The sequence below is a fragment of the Athene noctua genome, chromosome 6, assembly GCF_965140245.1.
Source record: "Athene noctua chromosome 6, bAthNoc1.hap1.1, whole genome shotgun sequence".
NCBI lineage: Eukaryota > Metazoa > Chordata > Aves > Strigiformes > Strigidae > Athene > Athene noctua.
In genome coordinates, this window is record NC_134042.1 from 49,990,409 (window position 1) to 50,017,850 (window position 27,442).

General features: G+C 60.9%; 3 protein-coding genes across 7 annotated transcripts in view; 2 read left to right on the forward strand and 1 right to left on the reverse strand.

The window, feature by feature from the left end:
• The first annotated feature begins 192 nt into the window (after positions 1–192).
• PYGL (glycogen phosphorylase L) lies at positions 193–14,879 on the forward strand. 4 transcript variants are annotated; one of them, XM_074908993.1, is made up of 21 exons: positions 193–331; positions 1,127–1,379; positions 2,865–2,966; positions 4,586–4,664; positions 5,364–5,467; positions 6,318–6,449; positions 6,982–7,093; positions 7,178–7,260; positions 8,291–8,434; positions 9,451–9,543; positions 9,801–9,947; positions 10,537–10,700; positions 10,803–10,917; positions 11,134–11,235; positions 11,313–11,460; positions 11,574–11,632; positions 11,970–12,111; positions 12,246–12,453; positions 12,528–12,662; positions 13,649–13,715; positions 13,924–14,879. In XM_074908993.1, the coding sequence occupies exons 2-21, from the start codon at positions 1,137–1,139 to the stop codon at positions 14,110–14,112; spliced, it is 2,568 nt and encodes an 855-aa protein (XP_074765094.1). In that variant the 5' UTR covers positions 193–331; positions 1,127–1,136; the 3' UTR covers positions 14,113–14,879. The 4 variants fall into 4 exon arrangements, with proteins under 4 accessions (XP_074765094.1, XP_074765093.1, XP_074765095.1 ...); XM_074908992.1 differs by having other exon boundaries at positions 223–331; positions 1,094–1,379; XM_074908994.1 differs by lacking the exons at positions 193–331; positions 2,865–2,966 and having other exon boundaries at positions 920–1,379.
• ABHD12B (abhydrolase domain containing 12B) lies at positions 14,710–20,939 on the reverse strand. The gene is made up of 13 exons (XM_074908996.1): positions 20,783–20,939; positions 19,106–19,233; positions 18,532–18,634; positions 18,314–18,433; positions 17,918–17,948; positions 17,702–17,747; positions 17,456–17,585; positions 17,185–17,225; positions 16,328–16,407; positions 16,094–16,176; positions 15,466–15,544; positions 15,173–15,297; positions 14,710–14,840 (listed from the first exon to the last, which is right to left on the reverse strand). The coding sequence occupies exons 1-13, from the start codon at positions 20,875–20,877 to the stop codon at positions 14,819–14,821; spliced, it is 1,083 nt and encodes a 360-aa protein (XP_074765097.1). The 5' UTR covers positions 20,878–20,939; the 3' UTR covers positions 14,710–14,818.
• A 4,842-nt stretch (positions 20,940–25,781) lies between these two features.
• NIN (ninein) overlaps positions 25,782–27,442 on the forward strand; it is a 65,506-nt gene continuing 63,845 nt past the window's right edge. Inside the window, exon 1 of one of the 2 annotated variants that reach the window (XM_074909000.1) lies at positions 25,782–25,823. The gene's annotated coding sequence lies outside the window, so the exon portion shown is untranslated. Of the gene's footprint in view, positions 25,824–26,019; positions 26,058–27,442 lie in introns of those variants that run through there. The other variant, XM_074909001.1, reaches the window with a different exon arrangement.

The following is a 27,442-nucleotide window of genomic DNA, read 5'->3' on the forward strand; positions in this document are numbered from 1 at the left end:
GCCAGCCCCCTCCACGGCAACGGCCGGGGTCTCTCGCTCCTCGGCTGAGCCGGGTTTAGCTTTGCAGAACTGGGCAGGGAAAACGCGCAAGGCTGGGAAGCCGGGTGGGGACACGGCTGGAGGAAGAGGAAGAGGAAGAGGAAGAGGAAGAGGTGTTGTGTTGTAGCTGGGATCAGCTGTTCTTGCCCTCAGGACGAACTGCAGGCAGGAGGGAGGGCAGGGCTCTGCAGGCAGGGCAGGCAGGAGGCCTGGGGAGGAGGCCGTGAAGCATCCGGAGCTGGAAAGAAATCCAACGCCATTTCCAGAGGGATTGTGGAGCGGGCAGAGCAAAGTGAGGGGGCAAGGGCAGGGGGGCAAAGGGGTGCAGGGGTGGGGGTGCAGGGGAGGGGGGGCAATAGAGGTGCAGGGGTGGGGGTGAGGGTGTAGGGGAGGGGGTGCAGAAAGGATGCAGAGGAGGGGGTGCAAGGGAAGGGGTGCAGGGGTGGAGGTGTAGAGGTGGGGGTGCAGAAGGGGTGCAGGGGAAGGGAGCACAGGGGTGGGGGTGCAGAAGGGGTGCAGGGGTGGGGGTGCAGGGATGGGGATTCAGGGGAGGGGGTGCAGAAGGGGTGCAGGGGTGGGGGTGCAGGGGAAGGGGATGCCGTCGGGCAGGGCTGGGATCGTGACAGTTTCCGCCTGGGCCATGACAGCGGCATTTCCCTGCGGGCCCGGCGGGGAGGGCCCCGGCCGGGGCGGGCCCTGCGTGGGGCGGTGCTCGCCGCCCGGAGAAACGCGGGGGGGGGCGGCTCCGCCCGGTCCAGGTTCTCCCGTGGAGGAGGGGGGGGGGGACGGGGACGGACGGAGACCCACCCCACCCATCCCCGTGGTCGTCCCCCGGCTCCGTACACCCCCTTTTCTCCCCCCCAACCCCGGGGCGCCGCTCCCGCCCCCCGAGTGGGCGGCCCGTGGGGGCGGCCCGTCCCCATCCCCCGTCCCCTCCCCGGGGCTCCGGCAGCGAGTCCGGCCCCGGGGGCGGAGGCGGAACCCGGTGCCGGTGCCCAACCCCTCCGTGGCTGTTTGTGTGTGTCTCCCCCCCCCCTTCCCCTCGTACCCCCAGCGTGGCCGTTTGTCCCCCCCGTGTCCCCCGCAGCCCCGCCGGGATGTCGCGGCCGCTGTCGGACCAGGAGCGGCGGAAGCAAATCAGCATCCGCGGGATCGTGGGGGCCGAGAACGTGGCCGAGCTGAAACGGGGCTTCAATCGCCACCTCCACTTCACCCTGGTCAAGGACCGCAACGTGGCTACCCCCCGTGACTACTACTTCGCCCTGGCCCACACCGTGCGGGACCACCTGGTGGGACGCTGGATCCGCACCCAGCAGTACTACTACGAGAAGGACCCCAAGGTGGGAGCGGGGGGGTTGCTGGGAGGGGGGGGGGACACCCCTCTTTTTGCAGGCGAGAGGGCGGAGGGCAGCGGGAGCCCCCCCCAGCTTTACCCCGATGGGTCCTGCGTGGTGGCCGGGGTGGGAATTTGTAACGCGCGATGGGAAGATACAACGTGAGGCGAGGGGGGTGGGGTGGTGGTGTGTTTTTTCTAGGGTTTAGGGATATTTCCCCTTCGCTTTGGCAAGCGGAGGGACTGGACTTTAACAAGCGAGGCCACTGCCCTCTGCTTTTGCAAAACAAACCGAGCGCGGCTTGGCCGGGCGCTGGGCTCAGGGCATGGGAACCGCGTTTGTTGTCCCGCAGCGCTGGCGTGGGTGCGGTCTGCCGAGAGCAGCTGCAAAGCCTTCTAGGGTCAATTAGTCAAGGGTTTAAACCAACCCAAAGCCAGCCGCAGGCAGGTCTGGCTTAAAAGAGGCGCGAGTTTAATCGGCGCTACAGCCATCCCGAGAAAGACCCGGTTTATCCGGGAGTTTCTGGGTTTGCTGCTCACCGGCGTGGGCTGGCACCGAGCACGGGGCTCCGGCTGCTGGGGATTAGCTGTAATCCCCTCCTGACACCTGGACGGCCCCGGTGGCTCCTGGCCTCCCTGGGACAGTGCCAGCCCCTGAGAGCTCAACACCCCTCCCCGTGTCGTGGAGGGGTGAGGGAAAAGGAAAAAAAAAAGAGCCTCTTCCATGGTTTGAATCTGGGCACCCTCCTGCGAGCTGAGCCGTGCTGGGTGCCGTTCGCCCGCCGTCACTGCTTCCAGCTCTGCTGGCACCAAACCAGTAAGCCCAACAGATCCTGCCCGGCGCATCCCATCGCCATCCCCAGGCCCGATCCCACACAGGTCCTGGGGAAACCTGTTAAGTCAGCGACTTCCTCCAGCCTAAATCCTTCCTTAAAACCCGCCGGTGCTGACGTCGGGGGATGGCTTACACAAGCCTCTGCGTTACCGGCCACATCCTGCACCCGTCGTGTCCTGAGACCCAACCGAACCCCCCGGGGATGTGGAAGGAAGCCCGTGTCCCTGCGGCTCCTGCACACGCCTGGCCCTGGTGCTTGTTTGGGTTTCGGGTTGTTTTGCAGCTCGGGGTGACATTAGGAAATATCTCTTCTTTAAAATTTAACTTTGTACCACCGCGGCCACCGGCGTGCTTGGGGTGACCATCCTGGAGCTGTCCCTGCTCTCGCACAGGGCGTTAGAGCTTGTCTAAACAAAACCATCTCTGTGTTACCCTCTTCCTGACTTGGGAAATAGCAGTGGCAAGAGCTGCAGGGCACGGCCGCCTCCGGGCCCCTGAGGAGCTCCAGCCCTCAGTGCAAACCACCCTGCTCTGTTGAAAGTTTTTTTTTTTTTTTTTCCTTGTGCTTTGTGATAACACCTGAGAGCAGCTTCCGGCATCCAGAGAAGCCTCATCCAGCCCTGGGGAAGGTGACTGGCGGGTGGTTTTCTCTTTCAGAGGATTTACTACCTCTCCTTGGAGTTTTACATGGGGCGGACGCTGCAGAACACCATGATTAACCTGGGGCTGCAAAACGCCTGTGACGAAGCCATCTACCAGGTGAGCATCCCAAGGGGTCAGTGTAGACCTGGGCCAGGAGGGCTCCAATGCTCTGCAGCCCCTGGGGATTTTTTGTGTTTTCCTGCACTGGCTGCAAACAGCTCCTTGAGCTGCAGGCGATGCCTTAGTGGATGAATGCTGCTCCAGAACCAGCTCTTGAAAGGCTGGGGGCCGCAGCCGGCGTTTGCAGCTGCCGACTGCCACTGGGATGGCACAAGAAAGCTCATGGTTGTATACACGAGGCCATTAATAGCTATAATCAGTGGCAGAGGGGAATAAAACCTTGGCCTAACTCAACCCTGGCCTGGCACTGGCACCGTGTGGTTATCAGAGTTTTTTTGGGTGGCTCCTTCCTCCCCTGCCCTGTGCTTGCACCCTTCAGGGCCAACGCCATCATACATGGCCTGGGCGGTTGCACAACAGCCAGAGCAGCTTTCGAGCAAATGTGTTCAGAGAGGAAGTAATTTTTAGGTTTTCTTGTGGGTTTTTGTTGTTTTATTTTTAAGCTGTGGACCTTGCAAAGAGGTTGGCAGGCCAGCGGGGGTGAGGGTGGAGGGGAAGAGCCTGGGATGCTGCGTGGGGAAGCGGAAGGGGCCAGGTTATTTGGAAATCATCCTCTTCACAGCGATGGCAGGTAAATCCTTATGCTGAGCCCCCCTGGACACAAATGCCAAATGTCTCTAAAAGAAAATGTTTGGCGTAATAGAAATCAAGTGAAATATTTCTGTAGGCCTTCAGGGCTGCCAATGGAATTCCAAGCGGTGCCCTAGTGCCACGGAACACCGGCGAGGCTGCAGCCAGTGCTGGTGCTCCCGCCTGTGCCCGGCTGGTTTGGGAGAAGGTGCTGCCTCATTACATGTGAGCGGTGCAGGGTCTGGCCCTCCTGTATGGGTGGCCACGGGTCTGGGGCTGTCACTGTTTGCTGTGACCATGGGACATTGGGTCAAGAGGTTTCCGTGGGAAAAGGTGGCTCAGCCCTGGCAAGGCACTGTCTTATTTCCTGCTGAGCTACCTGGGGAGCTTTGCATAGGCAAAACTCTCTTCCTCCCACAGCATCCCAGGCTGGAAACTTGAAATTTCCTTGTTAAAGTGGTGTAGCTGCTTCTCTGGGTGTCTCTGTTTAAGGGTGATGCCTGGAGCCGGGGGGGGTGGCAGGGATGGGGGAGCAGGAGCGTGGTGCCTGCCCCCGTGGAGCTGGGGCGTGGAGAGAGGGAACAGGCCCAGGAATGAGCCCTGGGAGACCTGCCTGAAATATCTGGGACCACAAGAGCAGCGCCCTGGTTACAGCCAGGTGCCCCCCACCCCCAGGAGCTTGTCCATGGTGAGGTCAAGGGTGCGTGTGTCCCTTGTAAATGCTGGTGAAGTGTCTTTAAACACCAGAGCTGGTCCCCGCTGTGCCGTGGAGCAGCAGTGGAGGGGGAGAGGGGCTGTTTTGGGTGAAAATCGCAGTGTCCCACCTGCAGGGATGAGTCTTGCAGGGTCAGGTGCCTTCCCTCCCTCCCGCAAGGGGGGAGACGGCAGCAGTGGGCGCAGGGCAGCACCCAGGGGTGCAGGGCCTCCTCTCTGTGGGGCTGGGCACACTGCGAGCCTCCAGCCCATCGCCTTCTCCTCATCTGTAGCTCGGGCTGGACATGGAAGAGCTGGAGGAAATCGAGGAGGATGCCGGGCTCGGCAACGGTGGGCTTGGCAGGCTTGCTGGTGAGTGCGCCCCAAACATGGTCTGTTTGTCAGGATGGTGGGGCACGGGGGGTGGGGAGTGTACCTAAACTCAGCAGAGGGTTTTTTTGCTCCAGCCTTTACAGAATTAGCAAATCATCTTGGTTGGAAAAGCCCTTGAAGTTCCTCCAGCCCAACCATGACCCTCCCCCTGACCGTTCCCAACTCCCCCAGATCCCTCAGCGCTGGCTCAGCCCGACTCTTCAACCCCTCCAGGGATCCCGGGGACTCCCCCCTGCCCTGGGCAGCCCATTCCAACGCCCAACAGCCCCTTCTGCACAGAAATCCTTCCTCAGAGCCAGCCTGACCCTGCCCTGGGCAGCTTGAGGCCATTCCCTCGGGGCCTGGCGCTGGGGCCTTGGCTCCAGAGACTCATCCCCCCTCTCTGCCCCCTCCTGGCAGGGAGTTGCAGAGGGCCAGGAGGTCTCCCCTCAGCCTCCTCTTCTCCAGACTGAACCCCCCCAGTTCCCTCAGCCCCTCCCCATCAGACTTGTGCTCCATGTCTTACGTGCACAGGGCGAGAGGCATAGGGTGGCCAGCGAGCGGCGGTGGCTGCTGGCCCTGGCTCGTGTCCCTGCGGGGTGGCTGTTTGCTCTCCACAGGGAGAAGGTCCTGCTGCCTCCCCAGGGCTCCCTGCTCCCCCGGGCAGTGCAGCTCACAGCTCTTCTCTCTCCCTGCCAGCCTGCTTCCTCGACTCAATGGCAACACTGGGGCTGGCAGCCTACGGCTACGGCATCCGCTATGAGTACGGCATCTTCAACCAGAAGATCCGGGACGGGTGGCAGGTATGGGCAGAGGCGTGTGGCTCTCACCTTTCCCCGGCACAGCCAAAGCCCCAAGTCCAGCCTTCCCCTTAGATCTAGGCCAAGATCAGGGTGTAGAGACACTCCCTCTTAGCTTGGAGACTGCTAGAACCAGAGTTGGTGCTGTGAGATTTAAAACGTGTCGGATGTTTTCTCAGAGTTTAGTGCTGCTCAACGCCTGGGTTAAAGCACTGGAGAGTGGAAGAGGCTGTTTTGGAAATGCAGTAGCGTGTATCAGCAAAACCCCTGGTGGGAGACAACCCTGAATACCCAGAGGGACCTTGTGAGCACCCCCAAAAAGCTGGCAAGTGGAGGCCTTTCCTCCTCGGTGCTGTGAAATAGTGATTCCCCAACCGCTATGTCCTAACAGGGTTTATCCCCCCCGGCCCTCACGCAGTGTCCCTGCTGCCCAGAGCTCTGACCTGGCTGTGCCGAAGGCGATGTCCAACCCCAGCTCTCGCCTGTAACAGCCTGACTGGGCTACGGAACGAGCCTGCTTCATTAGCCAACCTGCGGGCTGAGATCATAACCCCAATTAAGAGGGCTAACGGCACCTCGGTCGCAGCACGGAGGTGTTAGTGAGAGAAATGTTGCTTTCATCCCCACCTCTTCATCCTCATCCATCACCCCTCCCCGGCAGGGAGACCCCCCAGGGTTCAGGATGGCTGGGGCAGAGCCAAAATCCAGGTTTAGGGCAGACAGACACTGAAGCATCATCCCCTTTGCCACGAGCAGCTGGAGGTTTTCCCATCCATCCTCCTCCCTGTGGGCACAACCCGGGAGGTCCCCGGGGCTGGGTGACCCCATCCCCGCTCTCGCTCCCCTCTGGCAGGTGGAAGAAGCTGACGACTGGCTCCGGCACGGTAACCCCTGGGAGAAAGCCCGTCCCGAGTACATGCTGCCCGTGCACTTCTACGGCCGGGTGGAGCACGCTGCCACCGGCATCAAGTGGGTCGACACCCAGGTAACGGGCTGGGGTGCAGCCTGGCGGGGAACCCCCCCTTGCCTGCCTTGTCCTGTCACCTGGGGGGGCTCTTGTTGGCTGGCTGCACCCCAGGGTCCTGCCAGCGTCCCCGCCGGGGAGGGTTGCGCTGGTGAGGCTGCTTCACCGGGTTGGAAAAAGCAGAAAATTGGAGAGGAGGTGAACATAGGGGTGGGTTTTGCTGCTCCACCTCTGCAGCCAACCTCGGAAATACCCAAAAGCACCTCCAGCGGGCCTGTGTGCAATGCACACCCCTAAATTAAGCTTCTCCTGACCCTTGCAAACCTCTCTTCATCCCCTGAGTGCTTCAGCTCTGGAGATGGGGAGTCCCCGGGATAGAGGCTTGGGGGTACCAAGCACCTCCCCACACGTGCAAACCCATGGAGGTGGATGCAAACCTGAGCTGACTCCTGTGGGAGAGGCTGTGGGATGGGGGGGGGGGGGCTCTGGCAGGGCAGGGGGGCTGTGGGGCGACTCCAGCCCGGTTCCAGCTGTCCTGCCGTCGATGTCCGAGGTGGTGCTGGCGCTGCCCTACGATACCCCCGTGCCCGGGTACATGAACAACACCGTCAACACCATGCGCCTGTGGTCGGCTCGGGCACCCAACGACTTCAACCTGCGGGACTGTAAGTGGGTGCTGGTGGGGTGCTGAGCGGGATGGGGCACAGGGTGGGTCCCCTGCACCCACCTTCTCCTCTGCTCCTCCCCAGTCAACGTTGGAGACTACATCCAGGCTGTGCTCGACAGAAACCTGGCGGAAAACATATCCCGCGTCCTCTACCCCAACGACAACGTAAGTCGGGATGGAGGGGTGTCCCTATTTTGGGGATGGCTAAAGATGCAGCCCCTCTCGCCAGGACATTGCAGAGATGTTTTAGTTGGGTTTCAGACCACCTGTAGTGCTTGGATGGGGATTGCTGCCTCTCACCAGCTCTGCCCGGGGCTGCAGCAGAGACCAGTCTGCTCCCAGGCAAATCCGTGGTTGGTAAAGGGGAAGGAGTAGCAATGAGCACGTCCTGCTGCAGAAATGTTCCTCGAGTTTCAAAATAGAACATGAAGGCAAACTGATGAGCACTGCTGGCATTTTCCTGCCTGTCCCTTGCAGCCCAGGACCAGAGATTGTGCCTCAAATTGCCCTTTGCATCCTGACCTCTTGCTGTGGGTGTTGTTGCTGTGATGGCACAGGGGTGTGATGGGATGTACAGCCCTTTTCTGGCCACAGAACGAGCTGCGGAGCAGGGAAGGAGGGCAAAGGGTGGCTCTCCTTGCTCTGCAGCCTGTTTTGAGCAGGCCCTGATGGGGTTTTTCCCCACTTCATCCTACCCAAGCCTTCCCAGCTGGTGAGGGGAGCTTGGAGCACCACAGCTCTGGCAGGGAGGTTAGCTCCTGCAGATCCTCTTTTGCAGAACAGCGGGTTGATGTTTTGTGCTGCATGAACAGTGGCTTTAATTCTTGTCTTAGAAACAGCTCCGAGGTGTTACAGCCCTGCTGTGGCTCCCTTGCCCGTTACACCAGTACTTCCCTTGCAGCCAAAATTTTCAAACTAGGGAGAACAGGTTTCAACGATGCTCGAGGCTTGGGGGGAAAGATTTAACCTCTGTGTGTACGAGCACATCTCAAACCCCTGTGCTGAAATCTGGAAAGCAAGATGTTGGGGTTAGAGCTGCTGCCAGCCCTGGCACTGCGGGAGGCGCTGGGAGCTCGTGCCGTGGATGTGTGCTGGCGTGGGGCCCTGCGTGGCAGGGAGCCCCGGGAGGGCTCAGCTCCTGGGCATAAGTGTGCCTGGGCAGTGTGATGCAGTCCTGCCACTCCTCTGCTTGCAGTTCTTCGAGGGCAAGGAGCTGCGGCTGAAGCAGGAGTACTTCGTCGTGGCTGCCACCCTCCAGGACATCATACGCCGCTTCAAAGCGTCCAAATTCGGGAGCACGGAGAGTGTCCGAACTGTGTTTGATTCTTTCCCTGACCAGGTATGAGCCAGGGTTGCTCTGACGGTCACTCTATAGGGAGGCTCTACAGAGAGACTTGGATAGATTGATTTGGTGCCCAGCATCAATGGGATGGGCTTCAACAAGGCCAAGTGCCAGGTCCTGCCCTTGGGCCACCACAACCCCCTGCATGGCTACAGGCTCGGGGAGGGGCGGCTGGAGCTGTCTGGAGGAGAAGGGTCTGGGGGTTCTCACTGACAAGCAGCTGAACAGGAGCCAGCAGCGTGCCCGGGTGGCCAAGAAAGCCAACGGCCTCCTGGCTTGGATTAGAACTAGTGTGACCAGCAGGAGCAGGGAGGTGACAGTCCCCCTGTGCTCGGCACTGGGGAGGCCACACCTGGAGGATTGTGTCCAGGTTTGGGCACCTCAATCCCAGAGAGATCTCGAGGGGCTGGAGCGAGGGCAGAGGAGGGCAACGAGGCTGGGGAAGGGCTGGAGAATCAATCCTGTGAGGAGCCAGGGCAGGAGCTGGGAGTGTTCAGTGTGGGGAGGAGGAGGCTGAGGGGAGCCCTCATCCCTCTCTGCAGCTCCTGCCAGGACATTGCAGAGAGGCTGGGGCTGGGCTCTGCTCCCAGGGGATCAGGGACAGGACAAGAGGGAACGGCTGGAAACTGCCACAGGGGAGGGTCAGGCTGGGCAGGAGGAGAAAATCTTTCAGCAGAAAGAGTGGTCAGAGAGTGGAACAGGCTGCCCAGGGAGGGGGGAGTCCCCATCCCTGGGGGGGTTTCAGGGCCGTTGGGATGAGCTGTGGGGGATGTGGTGTAGGGGAGAACTTTGTAGAGTCGGGCTGAGGGTTGGACTCAATCCCGAGGGGCTTTTCCAGCCTGAAGGATTCTGTGATTCTGTGACATGTGCCTTGGAGCTCAGGTTGATGCCTCCCAGATGCACACCCAGGGCTGGAGAGGCTTTATGGCCCCTCTGTGGGTGCCTGTGCCCAGCGGAGTTGGGCAGTGGGGTGCCTGCATGTCCCCCCCATGTCCCCACGTGCCACCCCACAGGTTGCCATCCAGCTGAACGACACACACCCCGCCATGGCCATCCCTGAGCTAATGAGGATTTTCGTGGATATTGAGAAGCTGCCATGGAACAAGGTAGGGAGATTCGACCTGGCCCCCGAGTCCCCTCCACTTGCACCAACCCTCCAGTCAAGGAGCTGGGGAACGAGTTTGGTAGCTACTGGTGGCCCAGGGCATGATGTGGAGCAGTCAGGTTGGGTTTAACCAGTATGGACTTAGAGGAGCCAGCTCGGCCGTGCTGCTGGCCACTGTGGGAGGACCATGAATGGGTGTTACACCCACCCGGGGCTGCTTCCACCCTCGCTGCTCAACGCTGGCTCTCCCTCCGGCAGGCTTGGGACATCACCAAGCGGACCTTCGCCTACACCAACCATACTGTGCTCCCCGAAGCCCTGGAGCGCTGGCCGGTGGACCTGGTGGAGAAGCTGCTCCCCAGACACCTGCAGATCATCTATGAGATCAACCAGAGACACCTGGATGTAAGTGCCTTGGGGCAGCGCAGGAGCCCTCTCCGGGGAGGGGATGGGGATGGCACATGTTGTGCTGTTGGGATTAGGGGGATGCACGAACTGATGGTATTGGGTGGTTCTGGCTCCTATTTTGGGAGGCTGGTGTCTGGGAAAGCCCTTCCCAGCAGTGTGTTGCCATCCCGCAGTTGGTGGCTATTTTAAAGACTTCACCTATTGCTCCAGGGACTTACGTGTTGGCACTTCTTTGCTCCCTAAATGCTAAATTCATCCTGGAAAAGGATGAGGTTGAGGGTACAAAGGAGATGGTGGTTTGGCCTCCTGGTCTGGCAGCACAAGGCTTTTGCCAAAATGGCCCCACTGGCCACATACGTGCCCACAAGCCCCTCTCCATGGGGTTTGGGGAGGTCCTTTTGTCCAGAGATGTCCATGCTGGGGAAGGGCACCCTTTGGAGGGGGTTTGCACCGTCCCTCTGGAGTAAAATCCACCATTCTGGCAAGTGCCCTGGGGACATTGCTGTGGCCTCCTCCTCGGGAGCCAGCAGGCAGGGCACCCTAAAATTCCAGCACCACTCACCACCTCTCCGGCCTCCACCGGCAGCACATCGCATTCCTCTTCCCTAATGACGTGGACCGGCTGCGGAGGATGTCCCTGATAGAGGAAGGAGGCACCAAGAGGATCAACATGGCCCATCTCTGCATCGTCGGCTCCCACGCTGTCAACGGCGTGGCTAAGATCCACTCCGAAATAGTCAAGACTCAAGTGTGAGCGCGGGGAGGGAGGTGGTGGTGGGTCACCCTTGGCTTGGAAACGGTGCTGGTGCCGGGTGGGCCAGCCTGAAGCTATCCCCCTCCTCATCCTCACAGCTTCGAGGATTTCGCAGCACTGGAGCCGGAGAAGTTCCAGAACAAGACCAACGGCATCACCCCACGGCGCTGGCTCCTGCTCTGCAACCCGGGGCTGGCGGAGCTCATCGCAGAGGTAACGGCGCGGGGGGAGCGCGCTGGGCCCCGACCCTGTCCCGGTGCTGCCCCTGGGGACACCGCTCCATCCTCAGCCATTTACATCTAAATGGTCCCAGTTCTGTCTGCATCCCACCTCCTGCTGCCCGAGCCCAGCTGGCTCTGCCGGGCAGGAGCAGCGCGAAGGTGGCCGCCCCCGTCGCGCCGTCAGCGTGCGCCTGTGCTCCTGTTGCAGAAAATAGGGGAGGACTACGTGCGGGACCTGAGCCAGCTGACGAAGCTGCACAAGTTTGTGGATGACGACCTCTTCATCCGGGAGGTGGCCAAAGTGAAGCAGGTGAGGGGGGAGGGCATGGTGGGAGGGAGGATGCGGGCAAGGGGGTGGGGGTTGACGTGCTCCCTGCTCTCACCCAGGAGAACAAGGTGAAGTTTGCGCAGTACCTGGAGAAGGAGTACAAAGTGAAGATCAACCCTTCCTCCATGTTCGACGTGCATGTGAAGAGGATCCACGAGTACAAGCGGCAGCTGATGAACTGCCTGCACATCGTCACCATGTACAACCGTAAGCCACCGCACGCCCCGAGAGGACAGGCTGCCCTGGGGGTGTACAGCATCGCTACCCCCCCGCGGACACAGCTAAAACAGCGGGTGACACCACGCCTCTGTCTTCTGCAGGCATCAGGAGGGATCCTGCAAAGCTGTTTGTGCCGAGGACGGTGATCATTGGAGGCAAGGTGAGTTGGGTTGGGAGTAGATCTAATCAGTAGTCTAACCATTAAACCATGCCCTAGGGGATTCAGCTGCAGATTTCTCATGGGGCCACATCCTTGAAGGTCTCCAGGAAGTGCTGGGGTAGCACTTGTTGACTTCAGCCCAAGCAAGGCACCCAGTTTTTGGGAGGCCTTGCACAACCATACGCTGCCTGTGGTCACACAAGCCCCCGAAAATGTGGTAGCACCAACCCGTGGTTTGGCTGAGGTGATGGGAGCGAGGCTGAGCAGGTGCTTCTCTGGGCACAGGGGATTTGCTCCTTGCCTGCCCTCCAGCATCACCCCATGGCTTTTCTCCTAGGCTGCCCCAGGATATCACATGGCTAAAATGATCATCAAGCTCATTAATGCTGTGGCTCACGTGGTGAACAATGACCCTGTTGTGGGGAACAAGCTGAAGGTCATCTTCTTGGAGAACTACAGGGTCTCGCTGGCAGAAAAAGGTAGCCCCAATGGGGCTGTGGGGAGGGGATGTCCACCAGCCCATGGCTCCATCCCTGCAAGACAGATCTAACATCCCTCGGCACGATGCAAACCCCAAACTGGTCACCATGAACCCCTTGTGCTTTGTTGGCAGTGATCCCTGCTACCGACCTGTCAGAGCAGATCTCCACGGCAGGCACCGAGGCATCGGGTACGGGGAACATGAAGTTCATGCTCAACGGGGCTCTGACCATCGGCACCATGGATGGGGCCAACGTGGAAATGGCCGAGGAGGCTGGAGAGGAAAACCTGTTCATCTTCGGCATGAGGGTGGAGGATGTCACGGAGCTGGACAAGGAAGGGTGAGGGGACGCTGCAGGGGTGCTAGCACAGGCAGCTGGAGCAGCACCATCTCATACCAACCCTTCCCTGGCAGGTACCATGCCCAGGAGTACTACAACCGGCTCCCCGAGTTGAAGCAAGCCATTGACCAGATCAGGAGCGGCTTCTTCTCCCCGAAGGAGCCTGACCTCTTCAAAGACGTGGTCAACATGCTCTTCCACCACGACCGGTGAGGCCTGGGCTGCCATCCATCCCCTGGGTTGGGTTTCTCCACCAAACTTCTGGTGCCTGTGCAGAGCAGCCACCTGCACCAACCATCCACCCATTTTCTGATGTCACAGAATCACCTCGGTTGGAAAAGCCCTTGCAGCTCCTCCAGCCCAACCACGAGCCTCCCCCTGACCGTTCCCAACTCCCCCAGATCCCTCAGCGCTGGCTCAGCCCGACTCTTCAACCCCTCCAGGGATCCCGGGGACTCCCCCCTGCCCTGGGCAGCCCATTCCAACGCCCAACAGCCCCTTCTGCACAGAAATCCTTCCTCAGAGCCAGCCTGACCCTGCCCTGGGCAGCTTGAGGCCATTCCCTCGGGGCCTGGCGCTGGCTCCTTGGCTCCAGAGACTCATCCCCCCTCTCTGCCCCCTCCTGGCAGGGAGTTGCAGAGGGCCAGGAGGTCTCCCCTCAGCCTCCTCTTCTCCAGACTGAACCCCCCCAGTGCCCCCAGCCGCTCCCCAGCAGACCTGTGCTCCAGACCCTGCCCCAGCTCCGTTGCCCTTCTCTGGCCACGCTCGAGTCATTCAGTGGCCTTTTTGGGGTGAGGGGCCCAAAACTGTCATGCACGTGGAAGAGCAATTGGTGCTCTGTGGGCACAAAAGACTGTCTACGTACAGCACTTCACACTTGCCACATTAAAACTTGGGGTACAGCAAGGTCGAGACACATTTGGGTGTGCAGCCCTCACCAGATGGCAGATGCTTTTAGGTATCTCAAGGGCTTTCACGGCTGGAGCACTCAGCCAAGGGCTGTGGGGAAATGTTTTCCTGGTGAGCTGACGCAGAGCAGGCCCTCCTGGGCTTGGGGAGGATGAATTTGTCTGAAGCATTTGTGATGTAGGAAGCCCAAGTCCCATGTGCTGCAGCCACCGGCCACCACCCTGCACGCCCTTAACACGTTTCTGCTGTTGCTGACTGTCCTTTTTTTTTTTTTTCACTGCTACAGGTTTAAAGTTTTTGCAGACTACGAGGCTTACGTGAAATGCCAGGAGAAGGTCAGCGAGCTGTACCTGGTGAGTGCCAGCCTGGGGACGAGGCAGGGGAGCTGTGCTGGGGCCACATCTCATCCCAGAGAAGGGCTCTGGTGGGGTTGTGCACGTCGATGGGTTCCTGGCAAGGAGGCTGCTGGCTGTGCCAGTGGTTAAAAGCCAGTCTCATGAGTCAACGTGGCACCCATGGGTGTAAGCCTCCAGCTGCACCATCCCAGCCCTCTCCTTGCAGAACTCCAAGGCGTGGACCAAGATGGTCATCAGGAACATCGCGGCGGCCGGCAAGTTCTCCAGCGACCGCACCATCAAGGAATATGCCCGGGACATCTGGCACGTGGAGCCCTCCGACCTGAAGATCCCGCCACCCAACGAACCCCGGGACGCGGGCGAGGACAAGACCCCCAATGGCACGGCGGCGTAGGGGCAGGGAGCTGCCGGGGGACGCGAGCACGTGCACTGTAAAATTGTCTCTGCTGTCTAGTTTCTACGTTGCTGCTGCTGGCTTTCCTACGGACGGGGAAGGGCAGGGGGGGGCAGATTTTTATAACCTAAGTGTCGTGTGGAAAGCGAAACCATGTCGCCCTGTTGCTTGCGTAGGTGCTAAAAATAAAAAGTGCCACTGGAGGCCAAGGGGCTATTTGCCGAAGCCTAAAATTAGGGACTGGGCTCGCTTGCACCAATGCTAAGGCAGAAAGTGGGTGTAAGGGGCGAGCTGCTGGGGTTTGGCCAGGGGTAGGGTGGGCAGCACAGCTGGACGCAGCTGGATGCAACTGTCTGGGCCCTTGGAAGCGATGCTGAAGAAGGACTTGGGGTGCAGCTCTTGCAGTCCTGAGGCATCTGTACCGGGGTGGGGGGTTAAGGGGTGTCTGTAGTCAGGCCCGTGTACCCCCACCACTGCCCGCTGGATGCTCCTAGGCACGGCTTATGTGGGCCTGGCCCAGGAGTAGCTCCCTGCTGCCAGCACAGTCTCCATCCCCTGAGTAACCCACAGCAACCTCGAGGCAATGGGCAAATTAGAAAGTTTCTCAGTAGTTTTTTATTACTTACAGCAGTAAGTTCAGTGCCATGAGGGGGTCCTGGCGCGGGTTGGAGGGAGTGCTCGTGGTCGCTGCACGCAGCAGCTGGCATCACTTAATGTTCAAGAAGTCTCTGCAATAAGACGCAATAAATCTTACACTGTATCACTGACTGTCCTGTGCTGCGTGAGAGCCTGATTTCTGAGCCCTGGTCTGAGCCAGGCTTAAGAGCAAAACTGCATCTCTGCACCCAGGGCAAAGACTGGGCACTGTCCCCAGGGCCCCTTCCTGGGGTCAGGACAGGCTCAGGGCAGTGAGGAGCGATGGGAGCTCAAAAAGTGATGCTAGCAAACACCACAGGGAGGGGAAGGAGCAGGGGGAAGGCACCTGCATGGTTGTGGAAGGGGAGGATGCACCTGTAGATGGTGATGTGCTCCCCCGCCATTTCTGCAGAGCAACACTTACTTCACCAGGGCGGGCAGCTCCGGGTTGAACGAGATGTAGTCATGGCCCAGGCCCAGCTTTTCGGGAAAGGTAATGAACTTCACTTTGGTTTTGTCCTTGTAGGCGCCATGTGCCGTCTCAAAGAGCTGCCGTGGGGTGGGAGCGTGGTTAGCGGCATGCACAGGGCACCCCAAACCCCTCCTGCCACTCTGGGGCTGGTCACGCCCTCTCCCTTCCCTTCAGCTCCCCCAAAACAGGTTAAACCAGCGCCCACCCTCAGTTAAAACCAGGGAGGAGGTGATGGTGGTGCCCACCTTGCGGCCCAGATGTGGAGGCACCACAGTATCATCTTCTGCGTGCAGGATGAGGAGCGGGCAGGCCAGCACCTTCACGCTGTGGGCAACAAGCACAACGCTGAGGAGTCACCCTGGAGCCAAGGGACCCACAGGATCTTGAAAAAACTCCCACAGCAACCCTGACCCCCACCCCCCGCCCTAGCGCTGCCTTTCAGAGCCATCCCAACTCATCTGAACTGCCCCACGGTGATGCCAACGCCGGTCGCAGCAGCACCGAGCACCCTAAAAACCTTAAAACCCTAACAAAGGGTGCTTAGGCTTCAAAAACACCCAGGAACCAGGTGGCTTTTAGCAAAAGCACCCACAAACACAGAGGGGGAAGGACCCTGCCACCACGGCATGTGTATGCTGCAAGGTGGGATTCCAGCACGCAGGGCCCCAAGAAAAAAAAAGGATGTTGGTTTGTGGACTTTGCTCAATAGCAGTTTGATATCTGAAGTTATGCAAATAAAAAGCCATTTTTTTAAAGCATGAGTAAGCTGGGTAAAGACAAATAGGTGTGTAGGGATTTCATGGTGTGGCATGGCTGACTCGTCCTTTCTTGGCCAGGTGGTCCCAGCTGTGCCCCTTCCCACCAGGGACTCACTTCTCGTCGCTGCTGAAGAACATGTTGCCCAGGGCTAGCGAGTCCAGGATGAGGTAGTCAAAACCTGGGAACTGGCGGTAGATCTGCCAAGGAGAGAGTGAGGGGGGTGCCAAGTTGTGGCTTTGGTTGCTGCACCCGTCCCTAGCCAGAGCTGCTACTGCTGGGGCACCCCAGGGGCAGAGTCCCCCACTCATCACCTCTGGGGCACCCCATGGGCAGAGCCCCCAGGCTCACCTTAGTGATGGGGATGTGGGCGGCCGCCTCGCGGATGTTGGTGTAGGGCGATTCCAGGACAACAGCATCAACCTGGACCCCTGAGGGCAGAGCGGGGTGACAGTCAGCCCGGGCACAGCTTTGGGGGGGGGGCCTATCTTCCCCAAGAGACGCTGCTCCTGTCCCACGCATCAGCCACAGGGCCAAGATACCCCTATCCTGCTAAGGAGGATGGGGACAGCCACTCATCCCCACCATGGTGCCCGAGCCTGATGTTCCATTTTCTCTGTGGTCCCCAAAATCTGACCAGGGATGTGCAGACCCCTAGGGGGGACACCATGAGGGGCCAATGCAGCCACAGAATCATCTCAGTTGGAAAAAATCCTTGCAGCTCCTCCAGCCCAACCATGACCCTCACCCTGACCGTTCCCAACTCCCCCAGATCCCTCAGCGCTGGCTCAGCCCGACTCTTCAACCCCTCCAGGGATCCCGGGGACTCCCCCCTGCCCTGGGCAGCCCATTCCAACGCCCAACAGCCCCTTCTGCACAGAAATCCTTCCTCAGAGCCAGCCTGACCCTGCCCTGGGCAGCTTGAGGCCATTCCCTCGGGGCCTGGCGCTGGGGCCTTGGCTCCAGAGACTCATCCCCCCTCTCTGCCCCCTCCTGGCAGGGAGCTGCAGAGGGCCAGGAGGTCTCCCCTCAGCCTCCTCTTCTCCAGACTGAACCCCCCCAGTTCCCCCAGCCGCTCCCCAGCAGACCTGTGCTCCAGACCCTGCCCCAGCTCCGTTGCCCTTCTCTGGCCACGCTCGAGTCATTCAATGGCCTTTTTGGGGTGAGGGGCCCAAAACTGAACCCAGGAATCGAGGGGCAGCCCTTACCTCTCTCCTCCTGCAATTTCCTTGCCGCATTCGTGGCAATCCTGTGAGAAAAGAGGTGACAGTGAGGGTGGGCAGCCACAATGCCCCAGTGGGGTGCACAGCACCCTCAGACCTCCCGTCCCTTGCTCACTGGGTTTTTGCTTTGCAGGTGCCTCCACCAAGGAGCCGCTCCAACCCCTTGGTCCACCCCTGGGTGTCACTGTCTGGCAACAGTGTCACAGCCCAGGGACCACAGGGTGCCCCCCTGCTCCCCACCCAGTCCTGCACCTACCCCGTCCCCAAGGAGTGTCCCCAGAAGAGGATGCTGCTGTTCCCACTCCGTGCTTTGGCCCAGTCGTAGAGTGCCAGGACGTCCGTGGTGAAGCCACTCTCCGTGGGGTGCCCACTGGAGTCCCCGTAGCCTGTGGGGGACACGGGGAACACGGCTCAGTGTCACAACCCGGTGAGGGCCGGGGGGCACCAGCCCTGGGCAAGGGATGGGGAGGTCACTCAGCGAGAGGCAGGGGGATGATTTTACCTCTGTAATCGAGAGCCAGGATGTGGAAGTCAGCAGCCCCCATCGTCTGTCAGAGGAGCCGCACCGAGTTATGTGCTGGGGTGGGGTGGGGGGATTCACCCCCGGGTCCCCCAGCATGGCTGGGCTCACTCTGCCTGGGGTCCCCCTTGGGTCCCCGGAGCCAGCGTGAGCCTCACTCCCAGCAGGTCCCAGTTCCCCCCGCTGGAAACCACTTACCTTCAAGAACTGGACGCGGTGGCTCGCACCCCTGACGGAGAAAGGAAAATTAGAGCCCGGGGAGGGGTCTCCATCCCGCCACGAGGGCAGAGCCAGCTTGGGGGACCCTCCCCTCCGGTGCAGATGCAGGCGAGGAACTGGGGTGAACTTCTTCCAGGAGGGGAGAGCTGGATGCTCAGGGGTGGGTGGGGTTTTAACATTTCTCTTTAACTCCCACGGGACTTCCCTCCACCCGTGGGGTCAGAAACGGCTGCAGCAGCCCCGGCCCTGCAGCGCTGCCAGCTGCCACACCGAGTTTGTTAGTTCTCACCCACCCCAGGTGGAGATGCGAAAGCAGCTGCCACCGCACCCATCCTCCCGTGGGAGAGGCACCCGCCTGCCGTCCCGGGCACTCGCCTGGTCCCCCCGTTGCCGTGCAGGTAGATGATCACGGGGTGAGCATCAGCAAGCGCCTCCTCGTACCAGCGCTGGTCCTTGCCCTGCGCCTCGGCCCCTCTGCTGCCCGGCACCGTGTGCCTGGGGAGGGAAGGGGTCAGAGTGGGGTTACCCCGAGGGGGCTACACCCGGGTTAGCCAGGCTGGGCCCACCCAGGACGTCGGGGTTGTCCCACTCACCAGATGCCGACTGTGACGCCCGGTTCGGTGGCGAGGTACAGGCTGACGGTGTTGTTCAGCAGCAGCTCTGGCCGCCGAAGGTCCACAAAGAAGGGGAAGGCCACTGATGGAGAAATCACACCAAAAACCCTCACACCCAGCTGCTTTTATACATGTTTTTTTCCAAAGCAACGTGTTATTGTTTTTCAATTATTTGCTCGGAAGCCAAGAGCCGTGCCTCAGCCAGCTCGGGGAGGGGGTAGGTGAGTGCAGCCCTCTGCCACCTCCTCTCACCCAGATTTCTCGCCCCGTTGACGCCGCGTGTGCCCAGATGTGTTGCAACTTTAGGCAGTAAACAGGGTCGGCAACACTGGGTTATTACAGCTTGCAAAACATGCAGCACCAACGGGAAAGGGCTCGCCGTGCCTCCTCCGCAAGGCCACGGCGAGGTGGGGGGCTGGGGTTGATGGGTGCTGTGCTGGTGTCACTCAGGTGCTGGGGACGTTTTGGGGGACCTCCCTCCCCCCAGCCTCCCTGCCTGCTGAATCCCTGGAGATGGGGGCTCTCCCAGTTGAGACAGGGCTGAGGCACTCACGGAAGTTCAGGAAGACAAATTTGGTGAGCAGGACTGGGAAGAGGCGGATGAGGAAGGGCACGGAGATGTAGATGAGGAGCAGGTGCACGAGGACGGTGCGCAGCCAGGGCCGCCAGGCCAGCCAGCCCCTGCAAGGAAAATCCCTCATTAGCACATCCCCCCCTGCCCCAGGGGCTCTGGGGCACAGCGGAACAGGGTCCCCGTTCCCAACCCCAGTTGTGACGGTTGGATACAGCAGCTTTTCCCCTCCGCAAGGGCCTGATGCTGCCGTTTGTGTCCCCCCAGCCCACACTGGGGTTGTGTTTGACATTTGGGGATGGAGGCACAGTGTTGGAACAGCCCCATGGTGACATGGTGTGATGAGAACCCACGATCTGGTCTCCCACAGGATGCTGGCAGGCGGGAAGGGCAGGGACACGTGCCCAGGGACCGGGAGCTGCAAGCCAAACAGGCAATAAGGAGCAAGCGATACTGCAGCAACACCCCGAGCCGTGGCTGGTGAGACACAGGCACAGAGGTGTCCCCAAACCCGGCACCCAGAGCCTCTGCAATTCTCCAGGGACAAGGGGGAAAGCTGGGAAAAGGGCTCAGGGCACAGCAGCACAGGGGAAACCAGTCCCCAGCGCGATGTCCCCCAGTGCCACCAGCACTGGGGAGTGTGACCTCCAACCCAGAGGGCTGGGAGCCACATCCAGCCCCCTGGGCCATGCAGGAAGGGCCACATCCAGCCTCCGAGTGGGAAGGGAAAGCCAAGAGCTGCAGATTGCCTGGCACAAACATTGCTCGTGGGCTGACAGTGCTGGGTGATACTGGTCTGGGCACCAGGGGATTTAGGGGTTTCTGCCAGGCAGCCAAGCACAGCTCAGTGCCTGCCAACGCGTGCCCGGGGTCACCGTCACTCCCGCAGAAGCGGATTTAATCCATCGCCTGCCCCGGGGAGTGCTGAGAAAGGATTGCAAAGGGGGTGCCAGGGCAAGGTGGCACAGTCCCCCGGGCACAGGCACCCTTCCCAGGAGGGTGCAGGGTGGCATGAGCTGTGCTGGAGCCACGGGGAGCTCCCCAAAGCCCAGTCACCCCCCCCAGACATTGGTGTGAGCAGTCCCGCTGTAGGCTGGGCCAGCAACGGCCTCGCACTCGCCATAGCTAGTTATTAGGTGCTGCTCGTGGCCTACACCTCCTGTTCAAGTGCAGGGGCGAGTGCTCACACCCATCCTTGCACAATACCTGTAGCAGCGGGCCCAGACTGGGGTGGGGGGGACACACACGTGCCCAGCAAGGGGCATCACTGGCACCCACCGCATGGCTTCAGGGGGACGGCAAGGTGACACGGGATGGCATCGTGACGTGGCCGGGGGGGTATGGCCGCAGTGTGGGATCACGGCTGTGGCAGGGTGACCTGGGGACACGGCTGTGGTACGGGATGACGGCTGTGGCGTGCTGGCACAGCCATGGCTGGGGGGGGGACGGGCACACAAACACGCACAGGGTCATGGCCTCAGCGAAGTGACAAGGTCACAGCGCGGGGACAGCCCGACGGCACAGGGTGGCACGTGGTGACAGGGGACGCGGCCGGGGGACAGAGGGACCCGGCGGAGAAACGCGGGGACAAGAGTCGCAACCGGCTGCACGGCAGCTCCGCGCCACACACAACCCCCCCCGCACACGGCCGGTCCTCACCGCTCCTTCCGGGCCACACCGGCCCTGCCCTCCGCCCGGCCGCCGTCACCGTCACCGTCGCCGCCGCCGCCGCCGCGCTCGCCCCGTCGCCGCATTGTCCCGCCGACTGCCCGCGCCGCCGGCACCGCGCCCTGCCGGGCCGCCAGGCCCCGCCCACGCCCCCAGACCCCGCCCCACGCCCCCAGACCCCGCCCCACGCCCCCAGACACCGCCCCACGCCCCCAGACCCCGCCCCACACCTCCAGACCCCTCCCCACGACTCCAGACCCCTCCCCACGCCTCCAGACCCCGCCCCTTACCGCCAGACCCCGCCCCACGCCTCCAGACCCCGCCCCACACCTCCAGGCCCCGCCTCACCCCACGCTCCACAAGACCACGCCCCTCACCACAGGTCACGTCCCCTATGCACAAGCCACGCCCCCTTCCCCCCGCCCCTTTCGGCCTTGGGGGCGGGGCCGCTGCCGCCCCCTCCCCGGGGTCGTTGGGGTCGGGGTGCGGGGACACCCCGGCAGGGGGCGGACACCCCAGCAGGGCAGCGGCCCCGGCCCCCGAGGGCTGGGTCATCAGCGAGGTGACACGGAGGGAAAATCAGCCTTGGGAAAGAGCTTTCCGCTCAAAGATTCCTTGTTAAAAAGAAAAAAACCAAAAATGATTCAAAAATATAAAGGTTTTAACCAAACCTGGTATCCCCTTGGCGCAGCTGGAAGGTGCAAACCTGCTGCTGGTTCCCCTCTCGGCCACGAGTCCCTCCTGCGGCTCTGGCAGGTTGAGTCAGCCGGAACTTCTCCAGCTAAAACATCCCACCGGGAAAAAAATATCCCCGTTTCCCCGGGATTCACCATCAAACCCCGGCAGGCGCAGGAGGACGCGCTGCCCGGACACAGGGCCACACGGCTGGGCCACCACCTGCCTGGCCGTGCTTGCCAACGGGGCCTGCAACCGAGAGGGCTTCGTTAAAATCGCTAACGAGAGGGCCTGGAGCAAAGATTTTCAGCAGCAAGACCCGCAGCGTTTTTCCTGAGCTCCTGCAGTTTAAGCTGAGGGTTTAAACTGAGGACTTAAGTCCTCCAGGACTAGGAAAGGTTTCTGGGACGGGGCACAAGCTGGGCACGGGGCCCTGCACCCCTCCAGCACCCGTGAGGGGTGTCTGGCGGGGGGCTCGTGCGCGGCTGTGTGACTCAGTGTGATTTCTGCAGACGCCATCTGTGCTGGCTCCAAATGCAAAAGCAAAAAAATCTGGTCGAACCGGGGCTGTGGGCAGGTGGGTGCGTGTTCCCCGTCAGCAGATGTTGCAAGAAGGTGGCACCAGCACCCACAAGCTGGAGGACAGTGGAAGCGCCCGGCGGACCTGGCTGGTTTTACACACAAGAGCTTTTTCCTTCTGCCCCCCCCTATTTTTTTCCCCACTCCCCGTGGGTGCTGGGGGGCACACGGCAGTGCCCTGTGACAAAGATGATGGTCCCCAGCGCCCCTGCCTTGCTGCCCGCAGGGGTGGGGGTGTCATCCGGCAGCAAGACCTGGAGGGGATCGGCACAGACCTACGGTGGGTGCTTCAGGAATGCGGTGTCCACACGGGGATGGAGCGGCTGCACCAATATTTACAGAATCACAAATCACCTCGGCTGGAAAATCCCTTGCAGCTCCCCCAGCCCAACCACGACCCTCCCCCTGACCGTTCCCAACTCCCCCAGATCCCTCAGCGCTGGCTCAGCCCGACTCTTCAACCCCTCCAGGGATCCCGGGGACTCCCCCCTGCCCTGGGCAGCCCATTCCAACGCCCAACAGCCCCTTCTGCACAGAAATCCTTCCTCAGAGCCAGCCTGACCCTGCCCTGGGCAGCTTGAGGCCATTCCCTCGGGGCCTGGCGCTGGCTCCTTGGCTCCAGAGACTCATCCCCCCTCTCTGCCCCCTCCTGGCAGGGAGCTGCAGAGGGCCAGGAGGTCTCCCCTCAGCCTCCTCTTCTCCAGACTGAACCCCCCCCCAGTTCCCTTAGCTGCTCCTCGGTTTATATTTCTTTCTATTTATATTTCTTGCAAGAAAGAGCCAGCGCAGCAAACATGAAGCTTTTCTAGGTTGGAGGGAAAATCCTGCAACCGAAAGGGTGTGCAGGATCAGGCCCAAGCAGCGCTGGTAGAAATGAGACTTGTACAGCGGGGCCTGGACGTGCGATGGCAGCAATGAGCTGCCGCCGAGGAGGTGCGACACCTCTTAGCTCGACTCGCCATTGTTTTATGCAAAAAAAAAAAAATCAAAGTTTGGGCTTATTTCATTCCAAACTTCTCCCTGCACCAGCTGTGAGATAAGGGGGTTTCCGGCCGTTTTTTTGCTATGGCGTCTTTTCCTAAATGCCCCCTTTGTTTATTTTTTGCTGATGGTTTCGTAGCTTTTTTTGACTGATTTTTTTTTTTTTTTTGCTGGTTTATGGCCCTGCTTCCCCCTGGCCTGGTGGGAGGTGGGGGTGAAGGGTGTCTCGCCCAGCACGGCACAGCAGGAGGAGACCCCCGGCAGGCAGAAGTGGCTCTCAGCTCCCCCCCTCAGCTCCCCGGGCTGCGGCCAGACCTTTCCTCACCCCGACAGAACAAAGCACCCCATTGTGCAGGAGAAATGGGGAAGGAAAGCGTGACGGGGCAGCGAGAGCCGTGCCGAGAGGGTGTTTCTGCAACAACCAGCAACCCACGGCCTCGCAGAGGGGTCACCCACCGCCTGCGCAGGCGCCCACGGCCACTGACCCCGTTTTTGTGCCAAGCCCCCGAGTCCAGCCGTGGCGCTGGGTCCGGCCGAGTCATTGGAGGCAGCTCGTGTCCAGCAGTCCCGGATTTTCCAACACATGCCCACATGCCCCTCTTTTTTTTTTTTTTTTTGGTGTGTGTCACACATGACAGCACCGGCGAGCAGAGGTTTCCTTCCGCTGAGCTCGCTCGGAAGGCGCTCGCTGCAAATGCCATCCCCAAACGCAGCTGCCTGCTGAGGGGCTCCAAAAATAAGCTGTCGGGGGGTGTGTCTGGCAGGGCTCCGTGGCTCCCAGAAACATGCTTTCCTCCTGTGGGAAAAGAGGGGAAAAAATAAAATCAGGATGCCTTTCCTAACAGCCGGACCTAAAAAAGAGTCAGGAATTTACACGGCGGTGATACAGCCCGGCACGGCCAAGCCGGGGGTGTGCGCATCCCCGTGGGCTGGCTGGGGACACGGGGACACCGGGTGTGCTGGCTGTTCCCATCGCCCAGCTGGCTGCAGGCATGCGAACACGTGCCCAGTTGCTTTGTTGGGTGATGGGGGGGAGATTTTTTGGGGTTGTCACTTGGATTAGGGAGGCACTGGTGAGGAGGAGGGTGAGGGGGATAAAGGTCCTGGCACTCGCCAGGTTCACAACAAAACAAAGCACCAGATGGTTTCAACTTCAGCATAATACGCAGTGAAAAAGTGTTTGAACCAGGGCTGAAAAAGCAAATGCGGAAAGAGAGTGAGAAAGAAAAGAAAGAAAAACCCTCAGCAAGTGTCAGAGCAGAAGAAAGCGCCGGAGAAAAATGGCAAATGTTAAAAACCAAAACAAAAAGCCCTCCCCCGGCACAAAGAGGTGGCTGCTAACATCTGTCCAGCAAAGCCTCTCGCCAAGGCCCCCTTCCCTTGAAAGTCACCCTTCCTCTCCTCTGGCCTTGCAAGGACATGGCCCTGTCCCTTTGCTTGATGCCGAGGGACCCGCTTGGCTCTGCCACGTCCCAGGTCCCCAACGCTGGCACCGGGGCAGCCAGCAGTGACACGCCGAGCGGGTGTCCCCGGGCAGCAGAGCTGCCCCAGCTGTTGCAGCAGGAGAAATATTTTATGACGTTTTTTAGCTCACGTGTGGTGTCGCGGGTGTCCCCGTCGCAGCCAGCGGGACTGCGTGACAAACCAGCCCACTGCAGGATCTCAGGGGGTTTTAAACCCGGTTTTCTATCGAAGCAAGGTTTATGCAACCCGCTGCATGTCTGTGCTCCGAGGCTTTTGTGCTTCCCTCTCTCCTCGCCCAGAAATATTGTGACCCAAGTTGAGAGTCACCTTAAAAAAGAGAAACCATCAAAGTTATTACATCCCTCACATTTTCATCAAAAAAAAAAAAGCAGCAAAATAAGCCTGTGAGAGAGCAGATTGCGGCGTGAGCTGAACCCCTTATTAGCCACCAGAGAAGCCACAAGCCACAACCCTGTGCCTGCTGGCACTGATGGGAGGTGGGTGGCTCATGGCTCCAGCTGCTAATGATGCTGCCGAGGCTTAAATAAGGGTCTGAGTTTTGCTGGTGCCCGTGGACGGAGTGTCAGCACCCCAGAACCCCCCCATGCGATGGCTCATGGGGCAGAGTTGTCCCCAGGTGTGGGGGTGTCCCCCAAAAAGCAAGTGGGGGGCAGAGTGACGAGCCACCACGAGTGCACCACATGCGCAGCATGGCCCCTGGGTCACGGTGACAAAAGGAGATGCAGGGGGTGGGGGGGATGCTTACACACACCCCCCCAGGCCCTGGGATGGCAGGGACCCAGGGTGGCGTGTCCCCAGGGTGGGGGACAGCGGGGTGACACAGGGTGTTGTGATCTTCAGGCATGGGGCAACCCAGGTGACATGATGTTGTTTTCTGGGGGATGATGAGGAGCCTCAGGGCCATGTCCCCAGGGTGCAGGACAGTGGGGACACAGGGTGGTGCCACCTGGGGCACAGGACAGTGGGGAGCCGGGGTGATGCCACCGTGGGGTGCAGGGTGATGGGAACCGAGGTGTTGCCACCCGGGGGACAGGACAGCGGGAACCACGGGGGTGCGGAGCAGCGTGGGGGGCCCCCCGCAGCTGTCACCCGTGGGACGGGTCGCTGCTGATGCCCGGAGGCGGGCGATGGGGGGGGGGGGGGAGGCGGTCCCGGGCGGTGCCAGAGGGGCCCCGCCGCACAAAGGCCGCCGGTTGCCCCCGCCCCGGGGCCGCCCCCGAGCTGAGGCCCAATAAACGCGGCCGCATTTGAAGGCAGCACCTCCCCCGGCTCCGTTCCGTTCCGCCGCGCCCGGAGGTACCGGAGGCGCCGGGTGAGCCCGGGAGGGGAGAGCGGCCGCGCCGTCGGGGCTGCAGCGCCGAGCACCGGAGGGGGGGGGGGGAGGAAGGGGGGAGGTGTTGGGAGGTTTACTGGGGTGAAGGGGGGGTCCGCTGCCGGTCCCTCCTCCGCGGGCGGTGCCGGGGCTCTGCCCGCCCCTTCCCGGCGCGGCCAACCGCGTGTGCGGGGCACCGGCCCGGGGCGGCGGGGAAGGGGCGCAGCGGGCGAGGTGGGTGCTTGGGAAGGGGGGAGGGATTTTGGGGAGGGTGTAGGGATGGAGGAGGGGATCGTTGGGGGGTCTCATAGCCAGAGGGTGCAGAAGGCGGGGGGGTTTGAGGCATGGATGGGTGCGGAGGGGTGCCTGCGTGGACGGGGCGCGGGGGGAGGCCACGCAAAAGCCCCCCCCCCCCCGATTCCCAGCAGTGGTCTGGCGGGGTGCTGCCAGCCCTCCTGCCAAGGGCACCCCATCCTGTGGCGTGTCCCTGTCCCGTCCCCCAAGAGATGCTCTAAATGCCCTGAAATCTGGGGGGGGATTGTTGGGAGGTGGTTCTGGAGCAGCTCTCCCCGGGCTGAGTTGGGGATGCAGCAGGCTGGGGCTGGAGGGATTAATAACAGCGGTTGTTTTGTCGCTGGCGAAGCCCTGGCTGTCCCCGGGGTGGCAGATGGCATCTGCTGTCTGGCCACAAGCCGTGGGCCCGTCACCCCTGGCCCATCCACGAGCCCAAACCGTGAGTCAGGGCAGCCCGAACCCGCAGCCAGCGAGGCTCGGCCACCGGCGCCGGGAGCACCGAGGGCTTTGCCGTGTCCGCTTGGGGGGGCGCCTGTATCCTGCCCATCTTTCTCATTTGCTCCCCAAAACCAGGGCGGGCGGGGGGTGACAGTGCGAGGATGGAGGCGCCGTGTTATCGCCGTGATTCAGCAGGGCTGAGCTCCGCGGGAATTATCGAATCCCTCCTTCCCCGGCGTGCGAGGCGGCGCTGGCTGAATTACCGGCTGGCTTTGTTTACTTCTGACATAATCAGCTTTGTGCCCATAGCTTGGGCTTTATCGCACCCAGGGCTCCCCGAGTTATTGCAGCCCAACTCCAGCCCGATTTGCAAAATCAAAACAGATGGGCGCTTTGTTTTTCCTTCTTGAGGGGAAGGCTGCTTATTGAAAGGCCCTATTACAATGCAAATACCGGGGTGGCGTGAATATTCAAAATACTGCGCTGCTTTTGAAGCTCTTTACATAAATTTATAGCGCTTTATATGCCATCGCTGCTTGGCTAATCTGGAGTGGAGCTTGGTTAACAGAATCTCTTTTCTTTGCCAACTTCGGAGGGTTTGGCCGTGGTTTGGGGAGCACGGCCAGAGGTGGCATTGAGGTGCAAAGCGTTGGGCTGCAAAAATTATGACCCTGCTCAATGAGGAGGAGGACCCGCCAGCTGTAAAGCTGACTTAGGTGGTGACCCTTGAAGAGCCGGGCGTGCTGTCAAGTGATTTACTGATATTTGGGTGCTTCATTGTCCTTTTGTTGGTTTGGTTTTGTGTTTTGGTTTTTTTTTTCCCCCCCTTTCTTTTGGTTTCTTGGCGTGACCCTTTATGGAGCTGCTGCTGCCCAAGAGGGGATGGG